This window comes from Coloeus monedula (assembly GCF_965178545.1).
Source record: "Coloeus monedula genome assembly, chromosome: 3".
Lineage (NCBI taxonomy): Eukaryota > Metazoa > Chordata > Aves > Passeriformes > Corvidae > Coloeus > Coloeus monedula.
The window spans coordinates 29,564,185-29,590,819 of NC_138783.1; the positions used below are offsets into that span (position 1 = coordinate 29,564,185).

The 26,635-nt window shown below is 52.0% G+C and overlaps 1 protein-coding gene across 1 annotated transcript; it reads right to left on the bottom strand.

Moving 5' to 3' along the window:
* Positions 1-22,523: 22,523 nt before the first annotated feature.
* On the bottom strand, positions 22,524-25,603 carry LOC309570556 (trypsin-like; the record flags this gene model as incomplete). The annotated part of the gene is made up of 5 exons (XM_082277432.1): positions 22,524-22,673; positions 23,056-23,192; positions 23,821-24,074; positions 24,686-24,854; positions 25,564-25,603. The coding sequence occupies 5 exons, from the start codon at positions 25,601-25,603 to the stop codon at positions 22,524-22,526; spliced, it is 750 nt and encodes a 249-aa protein (XP_082133558.1).
* Positions 25,604-26,635: the final 1,032 nt, after the last annotated feature.

The following is a 26,635-nucleotide window of genomic DNA, read 5'->3' on the forward strand; positions in this document are numbered from 1 at the left end:
CAAACCAGTTTCAAATAGAATGGGAAATCTGCTTTGAGAAAGAATGACTTTGGTACTTTCAGGTGAAGTATTAAAATGGGACAGGAAAAAAGAAATCTGTAGCTGTGCAGAGTTTCCTGATTCAATAGGTGGTGGAAAAGCTCCCTTGGTTCATTGCCCATCCTCCCCCTGGAAGCCTTGGGGAAGGGGCACTGCGGGCACAGCTGAGGAGGCAGCAGCAGCTCCAGTGCAGCTGTTGAAGGGGAAGGGAAGCCCACTTACCCACAGGCAGCAGGATGGCCACAAGGAAGCGGGGGAAATCCATAGAGAAAGGCCACCTCCTTCCAGCAACCTGGGCCTGGTGACAGCACAGACACGGAGATGTGCAAAGAGGAGAGGAGGAGAGGAAGAGATGCGTCTCTCAGTGGGTGGGCAGGGGAGGGAGAGGGAGTCTGAAATGTGACAAGGCAGTTGGCTGTCCGGGAGCGGTGGGGAATGACACCTGCAGGCAGCCATGAGGTGCATGTGCTCTGCTCCCCTGGCTTCCTGCTGGCTGTGAGCGTGGGTGTGCACGAGCAGGTGGGAGTTCAGTAGGTGGGAGAGTTCAGTGCTCTCACGGAGCATGATGGGGCTGTGTGGCAGCCTGAGCGTGTGCACAGGAATGCACAGAATGGCAGAAAAGGATGGGAAGAGAAGAAGATCCCAGGAATGTGTCTTCGTGTCTGTGTCCCCCAGTTTGTGTCCTCTGCAGCCACCCTCAAGCTCACAGATTCCCAGCCCTGCAAGCTGCAAGGTGGAATCCCTGCTCGTCCCAGTCGGAGCTGAGATGATGTCCAGGTATGGGAAAAGCTACTGACCTGTCAACCTGGTGTCTCCTGTAGCAAGACAGAGAATAGTTCTGTAACTTTTCGAGCTCCAAAGGGGGGGTCTCAAGGAGACAAAAGGCTGGTTGTGGCTCTGCACTGGGACTGCCCCTTCAGAGGCTGCGCCTCAGAGAGATTTCTGAAGAGAAGGAGAATGCCCCACAGGATATGCTGCTACAGACTGCCCTTCTCCATGCCAGGGAAGAACTGATACTCTCCTTGTCTCTTTGTTGCAGCACTCTGCAAAAGAGCAACAGGACACAAATGGATTGAGCTGGAGAAAAGAATGTGTTCTTCTCTGCACATGGCCTTGTTCAGCAGCCCAAGGCAGTGGGAAATCAGTGTAGGCAGGAAGAGACACTCGTCGTTTGTGTGCACTGAGTTTGGGTACAGAGGTCTGACAGAGACCCAGCCCATCCGTGCTGTGCTGTGTGCCCAGTGGTGCACGGCAGTGTAAGGCTGCCCACACAGGACATCAAGTGACCCAGCAGCTCCAGGCTGTCATGGGCTTTGCAGTGAAGATGTTCCCCTGTGTCCTCTCAGCAGAGGGGAGCAGCCATGCCTCCAGCTCCCAAACCCTCTGCTGCAGGTCTAAGTGTGTCCCATTGCATTCATTTCCCCAGCTGCCTGGAGAAGATTCAGGAAACACCCACGGTTCCTGTGAAGAAAAGGGAGAAAAACGCAAAGAGGTTGAGGTGCATTGTAGAAACCCCAGATCCTCACAGCACAGCAGCACTCCAGCTGAGAGGAGGCTGTGCCTGATGGGTCCATGGAAAGGGTCTGCAATTCCCTGGGCTGTGCAGAGGGCACAGCAGTGCGTAGGGAGCCTTGCCGAAGGCACGGTGTTTGAGGAGTTAGTGATGTTGAACAGGCGTGGCTGCTCTGTGGGGCCCTGTGTTTAGGTCCTGAGAAGCTTGTGTGTCAGCATGGGAATCTGCAGGGTGGGAACCACCTGGAGTGGCCCATGCAGGCCTGTGCTGTGCACCGGTGTGTGTTATGCATGACAGAAACACGGAATGGGTCAGCTGAGAAGGGACCTCAGGGAGTCATCTGATCCAACATCCCTGCTCAAGCAGGGGCTTCCTAGAGCACATGGCACAGGATTGCATCCAGATGGTTCTGGAGTATCGAGACAGAGAGAGACTCCACAACTTCTCTGGGCAATCTGTTCCAGTGCACAGTCACCCAACACTGCAAAGATCTCATCTCATATTCAGGTGGAAGTTCCTGGGCATCAGTTTCTGCCCATTGCTCCTTGTCCTAGTGCTTGGCAGCACAGAGAAGAGCCTGGATGCACCTCTTGGTGGCCTCCCTTCACATTATAGACATTGATGAAGTGGCCACTTTGTTGTTTCTTCTTGAGGCCAAACAGGCCCAGCTCCCTCAGCCTTTGCTCATGAGAGTGAGATGCTCCACTCCATTAATCATCTTTCTTTTCCTCTGCTGGACCTGCTCCAGGAGCTCCATGTCTCTGTGCGACTGAGGAGCCCAGAACTGGACACAGCACCCCAGATTCACCTCACCAGGGCTGACTGCAGGGGCAGGATCACCTCCCTCGCCCTGCTGGCAGTGTTCTTCCTAATCCAGCCCAGAACACCAGTGGTGTGCTTGGCCACCATGACACACTGCTGGCTCATGGACAGCTTTTTGGCCACCAGGACCCTCAGGTCCTTCTCTGCAGAGCTGCTTTCCAGCAGGTCAGCCCTCAGCCTGTGCAGGTACATGGGGCTCTTCCTCCCCACGTGCAGAACCCTGCATTTGCCTCTGCTGAATTTCAGAAGGTTCCTGTCTGCCCATCTCTCCAAGCTGTCGAGGTCCCTCGGAAGGGCTGCACAGCCCTCTGGAGTATCAGCCAATCCTCCCAGCTTGGTGGCATCAATGAAGTCGATGAGGAGACTCTCTAGCCCTCCATCTGAGTCTCTGATTAATGGAACAATGTAACCTGTTGGAAATCTCTATTAGCTGCACATAACCTCTCATTGTTATCATGTATTTGGTAAAGATAAGCTGAGTGTGGATCACGGGGTGGAAGGCAGGTGGATCCTGCCCCAGAGGCCACTGTAGAAGGAGGTATTACTGATCCACAAAACACTTAACCTGAGTAAGCACAGGCTTTGGCTCTGCTGTAAATACTCCTTGGCCACAGAACAACCACAGACAAGTCGTTGTAACAGAGGAGCATGTGGGCACCTCCCACACACTACTGGCTACTTCAGCACCTGCCTGGCCTTGCCTTTATCTACAGGTGCACCAAGAACTTCCCACACAAGCATTCTTTCTGTTTGGCAGTGAGAATTATGAGCAGGCTTGACTGGACTTAAGTAAGAGGAAGGCAGCGGAGTGCAGATTGAAGGCAAAAAGAACAAGGTGGGGAAGGAAAGGGAGGCAGAGAGGAGAAGAAGGGTTGGCAGGAGTTAGGTGTATTGCAAGTAAGAGTTAAACCAAGAGTAACAAAAAGGGAGGCGTGGAGTGGCAAGGAGAGAAGGCAGGACAAATAAACTCTCAGCATGTGAGAAGAGGAAAAAGGGAAGGCTGGGAAGCAGAGGAGCTAATGAGTGAGAAGAGATCACCCTGCCTCCTGCAGCACCCATGAGGTGGAAAGCAGGTCCTGTTTGTGCAGGGAGAAGTTTGTGCTCAGCTCCCTCAGCAGCCTCACCACTGTGTTCACTCTCAGCACAGAAATATGTGCCAGAGTCATTGAGAAAGGCATGGTCTATCGAGAGGGTGATACTGTCTCCTTTTATATTGCTGCTCTTGAAATGGTTCTCAAAGTCCTTCTCCACAGCTGCATTACTGCCTTGTATTGCAGAAGCCAGTAGGGTCAGACTGGAATTCTTCTCTGAAGGCAGCATGAACCAGTACATAACTGTGTTGCTGGGTTTCTTCTTGGAACATTCCACTTTCACGGACTGGCCTTCTTTTATCACCATGTCTGGAGACTGTTCCAGGGCTAACACTGGAAAGGAAAAGAAGGAGCAGTGAGGAGAAGGAACAGTGAGGAGAAGGAAAAAATGGGAAAATTTCTAACTAGGCACGGTGGGTTGGGAGGGCAAGAGTGAGAAGAAATAGGGCAGGCAAGGGAGCAGTTCAAGGCAAGGGACAGATCTCCAGATCAGCAAGTGAATTTCCAATCTCTCTTCAGTAGGCAAGATGCATTCCTGGGCAGTTTGTGTGCAAAACCAGGAACCATCTATGGGCTGCACAAAGAAAGACAAATAGACAGCCATTGCAGAAGATTCAGGGATTCCTGCCCACCACATTCATTGCTTATCCTCAGCACAGGGAGCTCTGCAGAATGAAGCACTGCCAGCAACTGGCTACACAGCTGGGAGAGCAGCAGTGGGATGGATGGATGGATGGAGGTGCTCAGGGCTGAGTTGAGTTCACTTACCCAGAGGGGCCAGCATGGCCACAAAGAAACAGCAGGGAACCATGGGGAAAAGCCCCTACCCTCTCAGCAACCTGCCCCTTGCAGCTGCCCAAATATATGTGAAGAGGAAGCAGTGAGTGAGGGTGAGACACCTTGGGGTGGGGCCGGCCAAAAAATGCGAGCAGGCATTGGCTGGCTGGGACAGCCTGGGGAATGACCCAAACTGTGGCAGGAAAGCAGAAACCCTGCAGAGATGCAGCAGGTGGAAGGGGCAGGCAGGGCGTGGGTGGGTGGGGAGGGAGGGAAGGAAGGAAGGGAGGGAGGGGTTGTATGGGCAGAACTGTGCTGAGCTTGCATGGGAGGCTGAGTGCGTGCAAGGCCGAGGAAGGCTGGCCGCTGCCCTCCTGCTTCTGAAATCCTTGGGAGATGGAGGAATGAGGGATAAAGGCCACATAGGGCTCCCTTGAATTTTCCCATGCGCTTTCCCTGTCTTCCCCAGACGTGGCTGGTTCACTTCCTGCCTGGCCACCCCACTTTGCACCCAGCTGTGTGATGGCTCTTCTTCTCTATGCAGCACTGTGGGCACAGCAAATAACATCAGTGAGAGAGAGGCAGGAACCCAAAGACACCACAGCAGCCCAAGCACTCGGACTTGGGCTGGCTCTCATGGGTGTTGCCGTGAGAGCCGTAGGAGAGGAAGGTAAATACCTGTGAAGAGCCGAGGGACAGTCAATGCCCTGGCATGGGAAGAGAGAAAGGATCGAGTGTGGCCCACAGGGACAGCCGTGAGGGTGACAGGGTGCTCAGGATAGGTGTCAGAGTGGCCTCTCCTTGCTGACTGGAAATAGGCAAAGTTCCCCCAGAGATGGCTTCTCCGTGGCACCTGGGGCCTAGCTGGGGAGCCCAGGCTGTGGCAGACTGGTGCTGCCTGTGGCACAAGGGCTTCCAGAGGTTTGGCTTCAGGAACACACTGCATTTGGCAAATTCAGGCTACTGAGAGCATCAGTGTCATTGCCCCTCTGCCCTGTGAAGTGACCTGTCCAAGGAGATTTGCTTTCCTGGCACGACTGAGCTTGTCCTCCAGCGGGGTGTGGAGGCTGCCGCTTGGATTCAGCCAGTGGGAGCACTGGGGTCTAGAAAGGAGCTGCACAGTGCAAGTTCATTCACTCGTGCTCTGCCAGTGACACCTCTCTGCTGCTCTGCTCCCAGGCTGAGGTGACCCAGGCCACTGCATCCTCTCCACTGCGCCCTCAGGTGTTTCTGCTCTGAACATCCACGTGGCCTCTCCTGCGTGGGACAACCTCTGCATAGGATAGCTGGGGAACCCGATGAGCACAGGGATCAACATCTGGGACAGTGGGAAGGGTGACAGGAACACAGGGACCGAGTGACAGGCCATTCTACTGAGGTCTTCTGGCATCACATTTCCCTCATCCTTCTCCTTCCTGTGCCTGGAGCTCTGCCTGACAATAGGCAAGGAGAAACAAGGGGAAGTGGGCTAGGATCCCTGCTGGAACTTCTGCCCATGGACTCTGGGAAGGAGAAGGCTAGTGGGGTGTCAGCCAACTCAGTGTTCCTCTGAAGAAGAAATTCAGTGGACGTCCTGAGGAAAACCCAATGCAGGTGCTAAACAGGAGACAGGATCAGCCAGTGGAGACCGTGTTACAGTGCTGTGCTCTGAATTCACCATGAGAATAATGTTGATAACAGAGTTTTAGTTGTAGTTAAGCACTGCTTGCCCCAAGTCGAGGACCTTGCAGTGTCTCATGCTCTGCCAGAGAGCAGGTGCACAAGCAGCTGGAAGGGAGCATTTCCAGGACAGCTGACCCAAACTGGCCAAAAGGATATTTCCTCCCATGCAACATGATGCTCAGGATGGAAACTGAGGGGAGCTGGCCAGGGGCTGCCTATCACTGCTCAGGGACAGGCTGGGCCCCGTGTCAGTGAGTGGTGAGTGACAGTATTGTGCATCACATGGATTCTGATGAGTTTTATTTCTCTCTCTTTCCCTTTTTATTTACTCCTATTCTTGCTCTGTTTGTATCTCAACCCATAAGTTTTACCCTTTCTCCCATCCCAGCAGGAGAAGGGGGTGGTGAGTGAGTGTCTGTGACACCGAGTGGCTGACTGGGCTTAAACCACTACAACTTGAGCAGCAGAAAGCACCTCCCTGTCCCCACAGCTATGGGCTGAGCTGCAGCACCTCTGACCAAGCCTGTGCCTCACACTCCAGTAAGGAATTTCCAGCTTCTGTTCTTGACAGATTATGAAAATTTCTGTGAGCATCAGATTCCCCTGGGCCCTTGCACTCTGTTTTGTGCTGGAGATAAAGAGGAATAAGCAAGTCAGGACAGCCCTCATGTCTTGCAGCAAGCAGCAGGGGATGTAGTGGATGGGCCAGACAAGATGCTGGCAAACACCAACAACCCCTGCTGAAGAGTTCACTCAGACTTCTTCCTCCCAGTCCTTGCCCTGGTCACCAGGGACATTCCATGGCCAACTTGGGCTGTCTCCTCCTGTGCACTCAGGACAGATCTCAAACATCAGATTCTTCAGATGCCAGGGTAGTGGTGTGACTTGGGGTCCCTGCTGCACAGCAGTGTGCCCATTGCCTGGAGACCAGTGGGGCCAAGGACCAGTTGGCCTTGTCCTTCCTGCTGGTGGAGAAGGAAAGGGCTGTGCAAAGCATTCCACATCGTGCTTCTGCATGAGCTGAGGTAGCAGACTGAAAGGAAGGAGAGATGGATGAGAATGAAGGAAATAGGAAGGCGTCAGGGGATGGAGAGGAAAGGTCAGGGGGACAGAGTATTTCTCTGTGAATGGCAGAGAAATGAGGTGAGACAGTGAGGACAAGAAGAAAGGAGAGTCAAAAGGTGATTCCCCCATGAGAAAGAATAGAGAAGCTGCTAGAGACCATGAAGAAGACAGACAGATGCACAGACAGAAAGACAGACAAGCATAACCTCGTCTCTCCTGGAGAGCTGGAGGGCAAGTGAAGAAAATGGCGTTCTGTCAAACACAGGGCTCAGTGTGTGCTGTGGCAGATCCCTGATTGCCTGGAAAGGTTTGTGCTGTGCTGCACCAGCCTTTGAGTCACTGTGGATCTTGTTCAGCACAGAAATATGTGCCCGAGTCATTGAGTAGGGCATGATCTATCTTCACAGATAAACGGTTGTTCCGAGTCCCATTACTCTGGAAGCGATTTCTGAATTCCTTCTCAATATCTGCTTTGCCACCTTCCACTGAATATACAACCAGCTGCATGCTGGCATCCTTCTCCATGGGCAACTTGTACCAGTACATAGGCCTAGTTGCACTCCCCGATCCAGAACATTCCAGAGTCACAGGGTCTCCCTCCTGGATGACCGTATCTGGTGATTGCTGAAGGGCCCAGCCTGGAAAGACAGGAGAATTAATGTGGGTAGTGAAATACATTGAAGAGGACAAAAATACACATCGTTGAAGTGTGTCATGGCATGGAATGCCACCAGGATACCAGAAAGCTATGGGACAGTGCCCTGTTTCTGAAAAAAAAAAAAGTGGGATCAAAAAGCCCCAAACAAACCAGTTTCAAATACAATGGGAAATCTGCTTTGAGAAAGAATGACTTTGGCACTTTCAGGTGAAGTATTAAAATGGGACAGGAAAAAAAGAAATCTGTAGCTGTGCAGAGTTTCCTGATTCAATAGGTGGTGGAAAAGCTCCCTTGGTTCATTGCCCATCCTCCCCCTGCAAGCCTTGGGGAAGGGGCACTGCGGGCACAGCTGAGGAGGCAGCAGCAGCTCCAGTGCAGCTGTTGAAGGGGAAGGGAAGCCCACTTACCCACAGGCAGCAGGATGGCCACAAGGAAGCGGGGGAAATCCATAGAGAAAGGCCACCTCCTTCCAGCAACCTGGGCCTGGTGACAGCACAGACACGGAGATGTGCAAAGAGGAGAGGAGGAGAGGAAGAGATGCGTCTCTCAGTGGGTGGGCAGGGGAGGGAGAGGGAGTCTGAAATGTGACAAGGCAGTTGGCTGTCCGGGAGCGGTGGGGAATGACACCTGCAGGCAGCCATGAGGTGCATGTGCTCTGCTCCCCTGGCTTCCTGCTGGCTGTGAGCGTGGGTGTGCACGAGCAGGTGGGAGTTCAGTAGGTGGGAGAGTTCAGTGCTCTCACGGAGCATGATGGGGCTGTGTGGCAGCCTGAGCGTGTGCACAGGAATGCACAGAATGGCAGAAAAGGATGGGAAGAGAAGGAGATCCCAGGAATGTGTCTTCGTGGCTGTGTCCCCCAGTTTGTGTCCTCTGCAGCCACCCTCAAGCTCACAGATTCCCAGCCCTGCAAGCTGCAAGGTGGAATCCCTGCTCGTCCCAGTCAGAGCTGAGATGTTGTCCAGGTATGGGAAAAGCTACTGACCTGTCAACCTGGTGTCTCCTGTAGCAAGACAGAGAATAGTTCTGTAACACCTCCAGCTCCAAAGAGGGGTCTCAAGGAGACAAAAGGCTGGTTGTGGCTCTGCACTGGGACTGCCCCTTCAGAGGCTGTTCCTCAGAGAGATTTCTGAAGAGAAGGAAGTGCCCCACAGGATATGCTGCTAGAGACTGCCCTTCTCCATGCCAGGGAAGAACTGATACTCTCCTTGTCTCTTTGTGGAAGCATTCTGCAAAAGAGCAACAAGACACAAATGGACTGAGCTGGAGAAAAGAATGTGTTCCTCTCTGCACATGGCCTTGTTCAGCAGCCCAAGGCAGTGGGAAATCAGTGTAGGCAGGAAGAGACACTCGTCGTTTGTGTGCACTGAGTTTGGGTACAGAGGTCTGACAGAGACCCAGCCCATCCGTGCTGTGCTGTGTGCCCAGTGGTGCACGGCAGTGTAAGGCTGGCCACACAGGACATCAAGTGACCCAGCAGCTCCAGGCTGTCATGGGCTTTGCAGTGAAGATGTTCCCCTGTGTCCTCTCAGCAGAGGGGAGCAGCCATGCCTCCAGCTCCCAAACCCTCTGCTGCAGGTCTAAGTGTGTCCCATTGCATTCATTTCCCCAGCTGCCTGGAGAAGATTCAGGAAACACCCACGGTTCCTGTGAAGAAAAGGGAGAAAAACGCAAAGAGGTTGAGGTGCATTGTAGAAACCCCAGATCCTCACAGCACAGCAGCACTCCAGCTGAGAGGAGGCTGTGCCTGATGGGTCCATGGAAAGGGTCTGCAATTCCCTGGGCTGTGCAGAGGGCACAGCAGTGCGTAGGGAGCCTTGCCGAAGGCACGGTGTTTGAGGAGTTAGTGATGTTGAACAGGCGTGGCTGCTCTGTGGGGCCCTGTGTTTAGGTCCTGAGAAGCTTGTGTGTCAGCATGGGAATCTGCAGGGTGGGAACCACCTGGAGTGGCCCATGCAGGCCTGTGCTGTGCACCGGTGTGTGTTATGCATGACAGAAACACGGAATGGGTCAGCTGAGAAGGGACCTCAGGGAGTCATCTGATCCAACATCCCTGCTCAAGCAGGGGCTTCCTAGAGCACATGGCACAGGATTGCATCCAGATGGTTCTGGAGTATCGAGACAGAGAGAGACTCCACAACTTCTCTGGGCAATCTGTTCCAGTGCACAGTCTCATCTGCAAAGATCTCATCTCATATTTAGGTGGAAGTTCCTGGGCACCAGTTTCTGCCCATTGCTCCTTGTCCTAGTGCTTGGCAGCACAGAGAAGAGCCTGGATGCACCTCTTGGTGGCCTCCCTTCACATTATAGACATTGATGAAGTAGCCACTTTGTTATTTCTTCTTGAGGCCAAACAGGCCCAGCTCCCTCAGCCTTTGCTCATGAGAGAGAGATGCTCCACTCCATTAATCATCTTTCTTTTCCTCTGCTGGACCTGCTCCAGGAGCTCCATGTCTCTGTGCGACTGAGGAGCCCAGAACTGGACACAGCACCCCAGATTCACTTCACCAGGGCTGACTGCAGGGGCAGGATCACCTCCCTCGCCCTGCTGGCAATGTTCTTCCTAATGAACCCAGGACACCAGTGGTGTTCTTGGCCACCATGACACACTGCCGGCTCATGGACAGCTTTTTGGCCACCAGGACCCTCAGGTCCTTCTCTGCAGAGCTGCTTTCCAGCAGGTCAGCCCTCAGCCTGTGCAGGTACATGGGGCTCTTCCTCCCCACGTGCAGAACCCTGCATTTGCCTCTGCTGAATTTCAGAAGGTTCCTCTCTGCCCATCTCTCCAAGCTGTCGAGGTCCCTCGGAAGGGCTGCACAGCCCTCTGGAGTATCAGCCAATCCTCCCAGCTTGGTGGCATCAATGAAGTCAATGAGGAGACTCTCTAGCCCTCCATCTGTGTCTCTGATTAATGGAACACTGTAACCTGTTGAAAATCTCTATTAGCTGCAGTTCTTGCTAACATAACCTCTCATTGTTATCATGTATTTGGTAAAGATAAGCTGAGTGTGGATCACAGGGTGGAAGGCAGGTGGATCCTGCCCCAGAGGCCACTGTAGAAGGAGGTATTACTGATCCACATAACACTTAACCTGAGTAAGCACAGGCTTTGCCTCTGCTGTAAATACTCCTTGGCCACAGAACAACCACAGACAAGTCATTGTAACAGAGGAGCATGTGGGCACCTCCCACACACTACTGGCTACTTCAGCACCTGCCTGGCCTTGCCTTTACCTACAGGTGCACCAAGAACTTCCCACACAAGCATTCTTTCTGTTTGGCAGTGAGAATCATGAGCAGGCTTGACTGGACTTAAGTAAGAGGAAGGCAGTGGAGTGCAGATTGAAGACAAAAAGAACAAGGTGGGGAAGGAAAGGGAGGCAGAGAGGAGAAGAAGGGTTGGCAGAAGTTAAGTGTATTGCAAGTAAGAGTTAGACCAAGAGTAACAAAAAGGGAGGCGTGGAGTGGCAAGGAGAGAAGGCAGGACAAATAAACTCTCAGCATGTGAGAAGAGGAAAAAGGGAAGGCTGGGAAGCAGAGGAGCTAATGAGTGAGAAGAGATCACCCTGCCTCCTGCAGCACCCATGAGGTGGAAAGCAGGTCCTGTTTGTGCAGGGAGAAGTTTGTGCTCAGCTCCCTCAGCAGCCTCACCACTGTGCTCAGCCTCAGCACAGAAATATGTGCCAGAGTCATTGAGAAAGGCATGGTCTATCGAGAGGGTGATACTGTCTCCTTTTATATTGCTGCTCTTGAAATGGTTCTCAAAGTCCTTCTCCACAGCTGCATTACCGCCTTGTATTGCAGAAGCCAGTAGGGTCAGACTGGAATTCTTCTCTGAAGGCAGCATGTACCAGTACATAGCTGTGCTGGTGGATTTCTTCTTGGAACATTCCACTTTCACGGACTGGCCTTCTTTTATCACCATGTCTGGAGACTGTTCCAGGGCTAACACTGGAAAGGAAAAGAAGGAGCAGTGAGGAGAAGGAAAAAATGGGAAAATTTTTAACTAGGCACTGTGGGTTGGGAGGGCAAGAGTGAGAAGAAATAGGGCAGGCAAGGGAGCGGTTCAAGGCATGGGACAGATCTCCAGATCAGCAAGTGAATTTCCAATCTCTCTTCAGTAGGCAAGATGCATTCCTGGGCAGTTTGTGTGCAAAACCAGGAACCATCTATGGGCTGCACAAAGAAAGACAAATAGACAGCCATTGCAGAAGATTCAGGGATTCCTGCCCACCACATTCATTGCTTATCCTCAGCACAGGGAGCTCTGCAGAATGAAGCACTGCCAGCAACTGGCTACACAGCTGGGAGAGCAGCAGTGGGATGGATGGATGGATGGATGGAGGTGCTCAGGGCTGAGTTGAGTTCACTTACCCAGAGGGGCCAGCATGGCCACAAAGAAACAGCAGGGAACCATGGGGAAAAGCCCCCTACCCTCTCAGCAACCTGCCCCTTGCAGCTGCCCAAAGATATGTGAAGAGGAAGCAGTGAGTGAGGGTGAGACACCTTGGGGTGGGGCCGGCCAAAAAATGCGAGCAGGCATTGGCTGGCTGGGACAGCCTGGGGAATGACCCAAACTGTGGCAGGAAAGCAGAAACCCTGCAGAGATGCAGCAGGTGGAAGGGGCAGGCAGGGCGTGGGTGGGTGGGGAGAGAGGGAAGGAAGGAAGGGAGGGAGGGGTTGTATGGGCAGAACTGTGCTGAGCTTGCATGGGAGGCTGAGTGCGTGCAAGGCCGAGGAAGGCTGGCCGCTGCCCTCCTGCTTCTGAAGTCCTTGGGAGATGGAGGAATGAGGGATAAAGGCCACATAGGGCTCCCTTGAATTTTCCCATGCGCTTTCCCTGTCTTCCCCAGACGTGGCTGGTTCACTTCCTGCCTGGCCACCCCACTTTGCACCCAGCTGTGTGATGGCTCTTCTTCTCTATGCAGCACTGTGGGCACAGCAAATAACATCAGTGAGAGAGAGGCAGGAACCCAAAGACACCACAGCAGCCCAAGCACTCGGACTTGGGCTGGCTCTCATGGGTGTTGCTGTGAGAGCCGTAGGAGAGGAAGGTAAATACCTGTGAAGAGCCGAGGGACAGTCAATGCCCTGGCATGGGAAGAGAGAAAGGATCGAGTGTGGCCCACAGGGACAGCCGTGAGGGTGACAGGGTGCTCAGGATGGGTGTCAGAGTGGCCTCTCCTTGCTGACTGGAAATAGGCAAAGTTCCCCCAGAGATGGCTTCTCCCTGGCACCTGGGGCCTAGCTGGGGAGCCCAGGCTGTGGCAGACTGGTGCTGCCTGTGGCACAAGGGCTTCCAGAGGTTTGGCTTCAGGAACACACTGCATTTGGCAAATTCAGGGCACTGAGAGCATCAGTGTCATTGCCCCTCTGCCCTGTGAAGTGACCTGTCCAAGGAGATTTGCTTTCCTGGCAGGACTGAGCTTGTCCTCCAGCGGGGTGTGGAGGCTGCCGCTGGGATTCAGCCAGTGGGAGCACTGGGGTCTAGAAAGGAGCTGCACAGTGCAAGTTCATTCACTCGTGCTCTGCCAGTGACACCTCTCTGCTGCTCTGCTCCCAGGCTGAGGTGACCCAGGCCACTGCATCCTCTCCACTGCGCCCTCAGGTGTTTCTGCTCTGAAGAACATCCACGTGGCCTCTCCTGCGTGGGACAACCTCTGCATAGGATAGCTGGGGAACGCGATGAGCACAGGGATCAACATCTGGGACAGTGGGAAAGGTGACAGGAACACAGGGACCGAGTGACAGGCCATTCTACTGAGGTCTTCTGGCATCACATTTCCCTCATCCTTCTCCTTCCTGTGCCTGGAGCTCTGCCTGACAATAGAAAGAAAGGAGAAACAAGTTGAAATGGGATAGGTTCCCTGCTGGAATTTCTGCCCATGGACTCTGGGAAGGAGAAGGCTAGTGGGGTGTCAGCCAACACAGTGTTCCTCTGAAGGAGAAATTCAGTGGAAGTCCTGAGGAAAACCCAATGCAGGTGCTAAACAGGAGACAGGATCAGCCAGTGGAGACCGTGTTACAGTGCTGTGCTCTGAATTCACCATGAGAATAATGTTGATAACAGAGTTTTAGTTGTAGTTAAGCACTGCTTGCCCCAAGTCGAGGACCTTGCAGTGTCTCATGCTCTGCCAGAGAGCAGGTGCACAAGCAGCTGGAAGGGAGCATTTCCAGGACAGCTGACCCAAACTGGCCAAAAGGATATTTCCTCCCATGCAACATGATGCTCAGGATGGAAACTGAGGGGAGCTGGCCAGGGGCTGCCTATCACTGCTCAGGGACAGGCTGGGCCCCGTGTCAGTGGGTGGTGAGTGACAGTATTGTGCATCACATGGCTTTTGATGAGTTTTATTTCTCTCTCTTTCCCTTTTTATTTACTCCTATTCTTGCTCTGTTTGTATCTCAACCCATAAGTTTTACCCTTTCTCCCATCCCAGCAGGAGAAGGGGGTGGTGAGTGAGTGTCTGTGACACCGAATGGCTGACTGGGCTTAAACCACTACAACTTGAGCAGCAGACAGCACCTCCCTGTCCCCACAGCTATGGGCTGAGCTGCAGCACCTCTGACCAAGCCTGTGCCTCACACTCCAGTAAGGAATTTCCAGCTTCTGTTCTTGACAGATTATGAAAATTTCTGTGAGCATCAGATTCCCCTGGGCCCTTGCATTCTGTTTTATGCTGGAGATAAAGAGGAATAAGCAAGTCAGGACAGCCCTCATGTCTTGCAGCAAGCAGCAGGGGATGTAGTGGATGGGCCAGACAAGATGCTGGCAAACACCAACGACCCCTGCTGAAGAGTTCACTCAGACTTCTTCCTCCCAGTCCTTGCCCTGGTCACCAGGGACATTCCATGGCCAACTTGGGCTGTCTCCTCCTGTGCACTCAGGACAGATCTCAAACATCAGATTCTTCAGATGCCAGGGTAGTGGTGTGACTTGGGGTCCCTGCTGCACAGCAGTGTGCCCATTGCCTGGAGACCAGTGGGGCCAAGGACCAGTTGGCCTTGTCCTTCCTGCTGGTGGAGAAGGAAGGTGCTGTGCAAAGCATTCCACATCGTGCTTCTGCATGAGCTGAGGTAGCAGACTGAAAGGAAGGAGAGATGGATGAGAATGAAGGAAATAGGAAGGCGTCAGGGGATGGAGAGGAAAGGTCAGGGGGACAGAGTATTTCTCTGTGAATGGCAGAGAAGTGAGGTGAGACAGTGAGGACAAGAAGAAAGGAGAATCAAAAGGTGATTCCCCCATGAGAAAGAACAGAGAAGCTGCTAGAGACCATGAAGAAGACAGACAGATACACAGACAGAAAGACAGACAAGCATAACCTCGTCTCTCCTGGAGAGCTGGAGGGCAAGTGAAGAAAATGGCGTTCTGTCAAACACAGGGCTCAGTGTGTGCTGTGGCAGATCCCTGATTGCCTGGAAAGGTTTGTGCTGTGCTGCACCAGCCTTTGAGTCACTGTGGATCTTGTTCAGCACAGAAATATGTGCCCGAGTCATTGAGTAGGGCATGATCTATCTTCACAGATAAATGGTTGTTCCGAGTCCCATTACTCTGGAAGCGATTTCTGAATTCCTTCTCAATATCTGCTTTGCTACCGGCAGCTGAATATACAACCAGCTGCATGCTGGCATCCTTCTCCATGGGCAACTTGTACCAGTACATGGACCAGAATGCATTCCCCGATCCAGAACATTCCAGAGTCACAGGGTCTCCCTCCCGGACGACTGTATCTGGTGATTGCTGAAGGGCCCAGCCTGGAAAGACAGGAGAAGAAATGTGGGAAGTTAAATACCTTGAAGAGGACAAAAATACACATCGTTGAAGTGTGTCATGGCATGGAATGCCACCAGGATACCAGAAAGCTATGGGACAGTGCCCTGTGTCTGCAAAGAAGACATATGGGATCAAAAAACCCCAAACAAACCAGTTTCAAATAGAATGGGAAATCTGCTTTGAGAAAGAATGACTTTGGTACTTTCAGGTGAAGTATTAAAATGGGACAGGAAAAAAGAAATCTGTAGCTGTGCAGAGTTTCCTGATTCAATAGGTGGTGGAAAAGCTCCCTTGGTTCATTGCCCATCCTCCCCCTGGAAGCCTTGGGGAAGGGGCACTGCGGGCACAGCTGAGGAGGCAGCAGCAGCTCCAGTGCAGCTGTTGAAGGGGAAGGGAAGCCCACTTACCCACAGGCAGCAGGATGGCCACAAGGAAGCGGGGGAAATCCATAGAGAAAGGCCACCTCCTTCCAGCAACCTGGGCCTGGTGACAGCACAGACACGGAGATGTGCAAAGAGGAGAGGAGGAGAGGAAGAGATGCGTCTCTCAGTGGGTGGGCAGGGGAGGGAGAGGGAGTCTGAAATGTGACAAGGCAGTTGGCTGTCCGGGAGCGGTGGGGAATGACACCTGCAGGCAGCCATGAGGTGCATGTGCTCTGCTCCCCTGGCTTCCTGCTGGCTGTGAGCGTGGGTGTGCACGAGCAGGTGGGAGTTCAGTAGGTGGGAGAGTTCAGTGCTCTCACGGAGCATGATGGGGCTGTGTGGCAGCCTGAGCGTGTGCACAGGAATGCACAGAATGGCAGAAAAGGATGGGAAGAGAAGGAGATCCCAGGAATGTGTCTTCGTGGCTGTGTCCCCCAGTTTGTGTCCTCTGCAGCCACCCTCAAGCTCACAGATTCCCAGCCCTGCAAGCTGCAAGGTGGAATCCCTGCTCGTCCCAGTCAGAGCTGAGATGTTGTCCAGGTATGGGAAAAGCTACTGACCTGTCAACCTGGTGTCTCCTGTAGCAAGACAGAGAATAGTTCTGTAACACCTCCAGCTCCAAAGAGGGGTCTCAAGGAGACAAAAGGCTGGTTGTGGCTCTGCACTGGGACTGCCCCTTCAGAGGCTGTTCCTCAGAGAGATTTCTGAAGAGAAGGAAGTGCCCCACAGGATATGCTGCTAGAGACTGCCCTTCTCCATGCCAGGGAAGAACTGATACTCTCCTTGTCTCTTTGTGGAAGCATTCTGCAAAAGAGCAACAAGACACAAATGGACTGAGCTGGAGAAAAGAATGTGTTCCTCTCTGCACATGGCCTTGTTCAGCAGCCCAAGGCAGTGGGAAATCAGTGTAGGCAGGAAGAGACACTCGTCGTTTGTGTGCACTGAGTTTGGGTACAGAGGTCTGACAGAGACCCAGCCCATCCGTGCTGTGCTGTGTGCCCAGTGGTGCACGGCAGTGTAAGGCTGCCCACACAGGACATCAAGTGACCCAGCAGCTCCAGGCTGTCATGGGCTTTGCAGTGAAGATGTTCCCCTGTGTCCTCTCAGCAGAGGGGAGCAGCCATGCCTCCAGCTCCCAAACCCTCTGCTGCAGGTCTAAGTGTGTCCCATTGCATTCATTTCCCCAGCTGCCTGGAGAAGATTCAGGAAACACTCACGGTTCCTGTGAAGAAAAGGGAGAAAAACGCAAAGAGGTTGAGCTGCATTGTAGAAACCCCAGATCCTCACAGCACAGCAGCACTCCAGCTGAGAGGAGGCTGTGCCTGATGGGTCCATGGAAAGGGTCTGCAATTCCCTGGGCTGTGCAGAGGGCACAGCAGTGCGTAGGGAGCCTTGCCGAAGGCACGGTGTTTGAGGAGTTAGTGATGTTGAACAGGCGTGGCTGCTCTGTGGGGCCCTGTGTTTAGGTCCTGAGAAGCTTGTGTGTCAGCATGGGAATCTGCAGGGTGGGAACCACCTGGAGTGGCCCATGCAGGCCTGTGCTGTGCACCGGTGTGTGTTATGCATGACAGAAACACGGAATGGGTCAGCTGAGAAGGGACCTCAGGGAGTCATCTGATCCAACATCCCTGCTCAAGCAGGGGCTTCCTAGAGCACATGGCACAGGATTGCATCCAGATGGTTCTGGAGTATCGAGACAGAGAGAGACTCCACAACTTCTCTGGGCAATCTGTTCCAGTGCACAGTCACCCAACACTGCAAAGATCTCATCTCATATTCAGGTGGAAGTTCCTGGGCATCAGTTTCTGCCCATTGCTCCTTGTCCTAGTGCTTGGCAGCACAGAGAAGAGCCTGGATGCACCTCTTGGTGGCCTCCCTTCACATTATAGACATTGATGAAGTGGCCACTTTGTTGTTTCTTCTTGAGGCCAAACAGGCCCAGGTCTCTCAGCCTTTGCTCATGAGAGTGAGATGCTCCACTCCATTAATCATCTTTCTTTTCCTCTGCTGGACCTGCTCCAGGAGCTCCATGTCTCTGTGCGACTGAGGAGCCCAGAACTGGACACAGCACCCCAGATTCACCTCACCAGGGCTGACTGCAGGGGCAGGATCACCTCCCTCGCCCTGCTGGCAATGTTCTTCCTAATCCAGCCCAGAACACCAGTGGTGTGCTTGGCCACCATGACACACTGCTGGCTCATGGACAGCTTTTTGGCCACCAGGACCCTCAGGTCCTTCTCTGCAGAGCTGCTTTCCAGCAGGTCAGCCCTCAGCCTGTGCAGGTACATGGGGCTCTTCCTCCCCACGTGCAGAACCCTGCATTTGCCTCTGCTGAATTTCAGAAGGTTCCTGTCTGCCCATCTCTCCAAGCTGTCGAGGTCCCTCGGAAGGGCTGCACAGCCCTCTGGAGTATCAGCCAATCCTCCCATCTTGGTGGCATCAATGAAGTCGATGAGGAGACTCTCTAGCCCTCCATCTGAGGCTCTGATTAATGGAACACTGTAACCTGTTGGAAATCTCTATTAGCTGCACATAACCTCTCATTGTTATCATGTATTTGGTAAAGATAAGCTGAGTGTGGATCACGGGGTGGAAGGCAGGTGGATCCTGCCCCAGAGACCACTGTAGAAGGAGGTATTACTGATCCACAAAACACTTAACCTGAGTAAGCACAGGCTTTGGCTCTGCTGTAAATACTCCTTGGCCACAGAACAACCACAGACAAGTCGTTGTAACAGAGGAGCATGTGGGCACCTCCCACACACTACTGGCTACTTCAGCACCTGCCTGGCCTTGCCTTTACCTACAGGTGCACCAAGAACTTCCCACACAAGCATTCTTTCTGTTTGGCAGTGAGAATTATGAGCAGGCTTGACTGGACTTAAGTAAGAGGAAGGCAGCGGAGTGCAGATTGAAGGCAAAAAGAACAAGGTGGGGAAGGAAAGGGAGGCAGAGAGGAGAAGAAGGGTTGGCAGGAGTTAGGTGTATTGCAAGTAAGAGTTAAACCAAGAGTAACAAAAAGGGAGGCGTGGAGTGGCAAGGAGAGAAGGCAGGACAAATAAACTCTCAGCATGTGAGAAGAGGAAAAAGGGAAGGCTGGGAAGCAGAGGAGCTAATGAGTGAGAAGAGATCACCCTGCCTCCTGCAGCACCCATGAGGTGGAAAGCAGGTCCTGTTTGTGCAGGGAGAAGTTTGTGCTCAGCTCCCTCAGCAGCCTCACCACTGTGTTCACTCTCAGCACAGAAATATGTGCCAGAGTCATTGAGAAAGGCATGGTCTATCGAGAGGGTGATACTGTCTCCTTTTATATTGCTGCTCTTGAAATGGTTCTCAAAGTCCTTCTCCACAGCTGCATTACTGCCTTGTATTGCAGAAGCCAGTAGGGTCAGACTGGAATTCTTCTCTGAAGGCAGCATGAACCAGTACATAACTGTGTTGCTGGGTTTCTTCTTGGAACATTCCACTTTCACGGACTGGCCTTCTTTTATCACCATGTCTGGAGACTGTTCCAGGGCTAACACTGGAAAGGAAAAGAAGGAGCAGTGAGGAGAAGGAAAAAATGGGAAAATTTCTAACTAGGCACGGTGGGTTGGGAGGGCAAGAGTGAGAAGAAATAGGGCAGGCAAGGGAGCGGTTCAAGGCAAGGGACAGATCTCCAGATCAGCAAGTGAATTTCCAATCTCTCTTCAGTAGGCAAGATGCATTCCTGGGCAGTTTGTGTCCAAAACCAGGAACCATCTATGGGCTGCACAAAGAAAGACAAATAGACAGCCATTGCAGAAGATTCAGGGATTCCTGCCCACCACATTCATTGCTTATCCTCAGCACAGGGAGCTCTGCAGAATGAAGCACTGCCAGCAACTGGCTACACAGCTGGGAGAGCAGCAGTGGGATGGATGGATGGATGGATGGATGGAGGTGCTCAGGGCTGAGTTGAGTTCACTTACCCAGAGGGGCCAGCATGGCCACAAAGAAACAGCAGGGAACCATGGGGAAAAGCCCCCTACCCTCTCAGCAACCTGCCCCTTGCAGCTGCCCAAAGATATGTGAAGAGGGAGCAGTGAGTGAGGGTGAGACACCTTGGGGTGGGGCCAGCCAAAAAATGCGAGCAGGCATTGGCTGGCTGGGACAGCCTGGGGAATGACCCAAACTGTGGCAGGAAAGCAGAAACCCTGCAGAGATGCAGCAGGTGGAAGGGGCAGGCAGGGCGTGGGTGGGTGGGGAGGGAGGGAAGGAAGGAAGGGAGGGAGGGGTTGTATGGGCAGAACTGTGCTGAGCTTGCATGGGAGGCTGAGTGCGTGCAAGGCCGAGGAAGGCTGGCCGCTGCCCTCCTGCTTCTGAAGTCCTTGGGAGATGGAGGAATGAGGGATAAAGGCCACATAGGGCTCCCTTGAATTTTCCCATGCGCTTTCCCTGTCTTCCCCAGACGTGGCTGGTTCACTTCCTGCCTGGCCACCCCACTTTGCACCCAGCTGTGTGATGGCTCTTCTTCTCTATGCAGCACTGTGGGCACAGCAAATAACATCAGTGAGAGAGAGGCAGGAACCCAAAGACACCACAGCAGCCCAAGCACTCGGACTTGGGCTGGCTCTCATGGGTGTTGCCGTGAGAGCCGTAGGAGAGGAAGGTAAATACCTGTGAAGAGCCGAGGGACAGTCAATGCCCTGGCATGGGAAGAGAGAAAGGATCGAGTGTGGCCCACAGGGACAGCCGTGAGGGTGACAGGGTGCTCAGGATGGGTGTCAGAGTGGCCTCTCCTTGCTGACTGGAAATAGGCAAAGTTCCCCCAGAGATGGCTTCTCCCTGGCACCTGGGGCCTAGCTGGGGAGCCCAGGCTGTGGCAGACTGGTGCTGCCTGTGGCACAAGGGCTTCCAGAGGTTTGGCTTCAGGAACACACTGCATTTGGCAAATTCAGGGCACTGAGAGCATCAGTGTCATTGCCCCCTCTGCCCTGTGAAGTGACCTGTCCAAGGAGATTTGCTTTCCTGGCACGACTGAGCTTGTCCTCCAGCGGGGTGTGGAGGCTGCCGCTGGGATTCAGCCAGTGGGAGCACTGGGGTCTAGAAAGGAGCTGCACAGTGCAAGTTCATTCACTCGTGCTCTGCCAGTGACACCTCTCTGCTGCTCTGCTCCCAGGCTGAGGTGACCCAGGCCACTGCATCCTCTCCACTGCGCCCTCAGGTGTTTCTGCTCTGAAGAACATCCACGTGGCCTCTCCTGCGTGGGACAACCTCTGCATAGGATAGCTGGGGAACGCGATGAGCACAGGGATCAACATCTGGGACAGTGGGAAGGGTGACAGGAACACAGGGACCGAATGACAGGCCATTCTACTGAGGTCTTCTGGCATCACATTTCCCTCATCCTTCTCCTTCCTGTGCCTGGAGCTCTGCCTGACAATAGAAAGAAAGGAGAAACAAGTTGAAATGGGATAGGTTCCCTGCTGGAATTTCTGCCCATGGACTCTGGGAAGGAGAAGGCTAGTGGGGTGTCAGCCAACTCAGTGTTCCTCTGAAGGAGAAATTCAGTGGAAGTCCTGAGGAAAACCCGATGCAGGTGCTAAACAGGAGACAGGATCAGCCAGTGGAGACCGTGTTACAGTGCTGTGCTCTGAATTCACCATGAGAATAATGTTGATAACAGAGTTTTAGTTGTAGTTAAGCACTGCTTGCCCCAAGTCGAGGACCTTGCAGTGTCTCATGCTCTGCCAGAGAGCAGGTGCACAAGCAGCTGGAAGGGAGCATTTCCAGGACAGCTGACCCAAACTGGCCAAAAGGATATTTCCTCCCATGCAACATGATGCTCAGGATGGAAACTGAGGGGAGCTGGCCAGGGGCTGCCTATCACTGCTCAGGGACAGGCTGGGCCCCGTGTCAGTGGGTGGTGAGTGACAGTATTGTGCATCACATGGCTTTTGATGAGTTTTATTTCTCTCTCTTTCCCTTTTTATTTACTCCTATTCTTGCTCTGTTTGTATCTCAACCCATAAGTTTTACCCTTTCTCCCATCCCAGCAGGAGAAGGGGGTGGTGAGTGAGTGTCTGTGACACCGAATGGCTGACTGGGCTTAAACCACTACAACTTGAGCAGCAGACAGCACCTCCCTGTCCCCACAGCTATGGGCTGAGCTGCAGCACCTCTGACCAAGCCTGTGCCTCACACTCCAGTAAGGAATTTCCAGCTTCAGTTCTTGACGGATTATGAAAATTTCCGTGAGCATACGATTCCCCTGGGCCGTTGCACTCTGTTTTGTGCTGGAGATAAAGAGGAATAAGCAAGTGAGGGCAGCCCTCATGTCTTACAGTAAGCATCATTGTTCACACTGAAGGTACTGGAGAGCTACACAAGGCGGAGGCAGAATCCTGAATTGGCCTTTTTGAAGTGAGAAATGTGGAGGATCTGACATAAATGAAAGGTTCCAAAAACAACTTAAAATAGCTGACTGATAGACTTCTAAAAATGAGTCTGTAAAGTTTTCCAAGATCCTTCCACTTCTACATGACTACAAATATTAAATACTTTCTCCTGAGTGGCATTCACTGCCTCTGTGCTCCATATCACAGCCCATTGAAGTTCCCAAAGAAACAGTGCACAGAGTAGGGGTGCCTGAAAGTCTTTATTTGTTTTTCATAATTTTTGCTTGTCCAGACCCAAAAGAGCAGAAATGATGATGAGAAAATACAGGTCACACCAAAGGAGTGTCTCAGTTGGCAGCTATGGTGGACTGGATCCAGGAGACGTAGTTGCAAACCTTGGTGTAAACTCCGGGATAGCCCCTCTGGGCACATCCGATACCCCAGGAAACAATGCCCTGGAGCTCTCCATTGCAGACCACGGGACCGCCGGAATCTCCCTGTGCACACAAAGGATAGGGATATTCAGCAAATGGCATCAGCCTGAGCAACGAGCCAGAGATCCCTGAGATCACGGACTTTGGAGGAAGCCCTGTCAGGCTTACTCTGCACAGAAGTTCTACAAAGGCCCTTTCTGATTCCCCCTCTCCACCTGATGCTACCGTGCCTGACTTTAGCTCCAAGGGCACCACAGCTAAGGATGAGTCAGCTGCCAGTTTTTGTGGTACTCGGCAAACATTCAGGATACGTGCGCCTGAAGCCTCAGCTGTCATTCAAAAACTCAGGTGTGCCAGTGCAGTGAGTATAGCTGACTCTAATGTGAAGGCCTCTTCAGCTGGGAAAAGGCAGGAGAGAAATGAATGGGAGAGGCAGATGATTTACCTGGCAGGAGTCTTTTCCTCCCTCCAGGAATCCTACACACATCATGTTCTCGGTAATTTGCCCAGGGTAGGAATCGGAGCAGTCGGTGGCGGAGAGGACCGGAGCCTTCAGGCACTGCAAGGTGTCTGGGTAGTTAGCTACAAGGAAATAGGGAGAGATGGCTGATGGCATTGCTGAGTCCCTTCCAGAGCTCAGAGAAGATCTTAGCAGAAAAGCAAATGCTGGACATTCTGTTCTTGCAGCCATCCTGCTTCCTCTCAACAGTAAGCACAGCATGGGTTCCTTCTGTAGAGATGCAACAAATTCTACCCATGGACCCACCACTCTACACTGCAGCCACCTCAACTTTTTGGGTACCTGGAATTCCATCAATTTACAACAGTGGGGCCACTCCTGTGCCAAATGCCCTGGAAGAAACCAGAGCCTCAGGAAAACCATCTTCTCCTCTGGTGCAGGTTTAGATGTCATCAGTGGAATAGACACCACTCGCCATGCACATCTCTGACCATTGGTGTAAGAGAATGGAGCTCTCTAGTAGGAATTCTAGATCCACAGTCTCAGACTTCACCCTTATTCTGAGAGAACTGACAACTCTGTTGACATGAGCTGAATCCACTATGCTGTCCCTACACTGACCCATCGCTCAGAGAAACCCGTGCCACAGCACTTCTCTCTGTTTTAGCCTGTCCTGGTGGGGGTTAATGGTGAGGTCTTGGAGACTGTCCCGGGCCCCCAGGGAGCTGTACATTCCCCCAGAGTACTCACTGCCACTGCTGAGAGTGTTGCCCCAGCCGGAGATCAGGCAGGTGGTGCCGGTGGCCACGCAGCTGGTTGGCAGAGGAATTGTCTGGACAGCTTTGGTGAGCTGGGCTGGGGTGGCCAGCTTGATGAGCATGATGTCATTGTCCAGGGTGTAGGCACTGTAGCCAGGGTTGCGGATGACTTTAGCAGAGTTGATAAACTGCTGTGTGGATTCTGTGAGTTCCAGGTTGTGTTTCCCGAGCTGCACTTGGATGCGACTGGAAAAGAGAAGGCACAGCACGTACTTTACTGCTACTGGCAGGTTGAGAGGAACCTCCCTGTCACTGAGTGCACTTGCTCCAACATCACTGCCACAGAAGCTCTCTGGGGGAGGTGATCTTTCTTGTCCTGCAGGGAGCCCTGGGGATCCACAGTGAGACTTTAACCCACTCCCAGTAGGAGTGGTGAATTTCTCCAGGTTTGCAACTACATGACAGCAGTTAAATACATAGCAGCGCTTCATACAAATGTTCTGCGACAAATCAAACTGCTCTAGCCTGACCTCACTCCTTTTCCTGTTCTCCAGGGAGAATGCTTTAGCAAGATTCATGCAATTGATAAGAAATCACTTGATAAGAGCTCAGCACTCGTTGCTTGATTATCCCCTTGTTATTTCAGACAGTGCTCTGCAGTCACAGAAACATTTGCAGAAGTGGAAAAGGCCTCAGGATGCCTCGGCCCAGCTTCCTGAACGATCCACCCATCCCTTGGCCGTGTCCGGTCAGAATGGAGGCACTTACATATTTCTATCTCATAGCTCAGAATTCCTGCTAGAAGTGAACTGGAAGACAGAAGTAGGTTATAGGAGGATGTCATTTTTTCCACTCACGATTTGTAGCAGTGAGCAGCTGACACGACCCACTGGCTGCTGATGAGGGAGCCTCCACAGAAGTGATACCCAGAATTCAGGGACACCTGATAGGGCACAGAGTTTGCTGCACAGGTGTAGCCTCCCACAATCTTGTCATCATCATCTTCAGCAAAGGTGGGGAAGGCAACTGCAAGATAAGAAGTGCCATGTGTCAACAGCTGGCCTAAGGTAATCTGGTGCCCTGTGACTGCCTCTTTGAAGCCCCTCATTGTAGGCTCCCCTTCTATGGACACTCAGGGCAGCAGTGGTGGGCAAGTCTAAGGCACATTCATTTGCTGCAGCCTTAGAAAAGAAGGGGATCAGACTTACACTGGTGCCTCTCATATCTGCAACTAAAGCCCTGCTGGCTACTCCCTGAGGGAACATAAGGACATAGAAATGTTCTTATGTTGGACCAGATCACAGGTGTGTCTTTCCCAGGACCCCGTTTGCAGAAACAGTCAAGAGTTGACTGCGGGAAAAAGTCAAACCAAATGTGCAGTGACATTTTCTTGGAGCACCCACCCAGCGTCCAACATTTTGCAGTTGCTTTAGGACTTCCTGGGCCAGAACTATTCCCTGTGCACTCCTTAGTCCTGAAGAGGGAGGCAGCCTTTTTCTGAAGCTATGGCCACATCTCTATAGCTGGGTCAGGAACCTCTATGAAGGCGTTCATTCCCCAGGTTGTGGCACAAGGCATTATGAACAGACAGAAGACAGAAGTTGCAGGGCTCCACCTTCAAACTTCTGCAAGTCAAAACTGGACTTGGCTTTCCCACAATAGGCCACCTTGCAATTTTGCTTAGAAAATCAGCGTCCTATTAAATTACAGAAATAGAAATAAAAAATATACTCACCAGCCACCCCAATAAAGGCGAGAAGCAGCAGGCACTTCATGGTCTTGATTCAACCTCAAGCCCAGGCAGGCCAACTGGAAGTGGGAGCTGCTAGAAATACGTTTTTGGTAATGGCCTTATCTCTAGTCCAAGGTTTTCTCCAGACAAAAAGTACACAGTGGAAAATTTGAAGATCCAAATGTGGGCATTAACAGGCATCGGTAGAACGCACAAATAACATACCTGTTAATCATAAACCTCTGCTAAGATAGAGAGCTATTTTAAATTATTCTAGAGGGTAGCCTTCAATCTAAAAATACATTTTGGCTTTGGAAGATGTGTAGTTGTTTGTCTGTCTGATTCTTATATGCAGCACCTGTTGAGAAGAACTCTCAAACTTCTTTCAGATTCCTCTGTGCTGATGGTGTCTTTCTAAAAAATGCATATTTTTACCAGAAGCTGAATATTGTAGGTAGCAGACAGAAAGATACAATGAATTTATTGGAAAAAAAAAAAAAAAAAAAAAAGCCAGCAAAGCCAGTGGTTAACTTTGTTAAGTTTATTTCAGCAAATTCCTTTTCTTGACTAATGTGTGTTTTTATCGTATGCAACACAGTGTTTTCCTAAATCAAATTCCTGCATTGTAATTTCAAAAGGGAGGATAGAAAAACTATCCTGTGCCCCCCATTGCTTCCCAAGTTAAATAATTCCACTTTGGCAATGCTCAGCATCTCCCTTTCCTAATTTCTCTCTCCTAGCCTGTATGAAAATATCTGCCTAAGTACCAAACCATGTTTTTATTCATCTTTGGAATGTTCTACAGAGACTAATTTTTGCCCCACAAGAACTTCAGTATAATGCTGATGTTTATGAATGTAATGTAGAGGAGCAATAATCCTGCAAACACAAATAGTGAGGTCTTCTGAAATCCCTCTCTGCAGGAGTGGGGATTTCTGTCATGATGCAAAGTTTACTAAAGCTTAATGCTTTGCTGAATAATCATTTTCATTTTCCAAGCAGCTGCCAACTTGATCATGTTAGCTCCTGAAAGACATAGGATTCTCTCCAGAGACAGTAAAGGGAAACGTTTGTT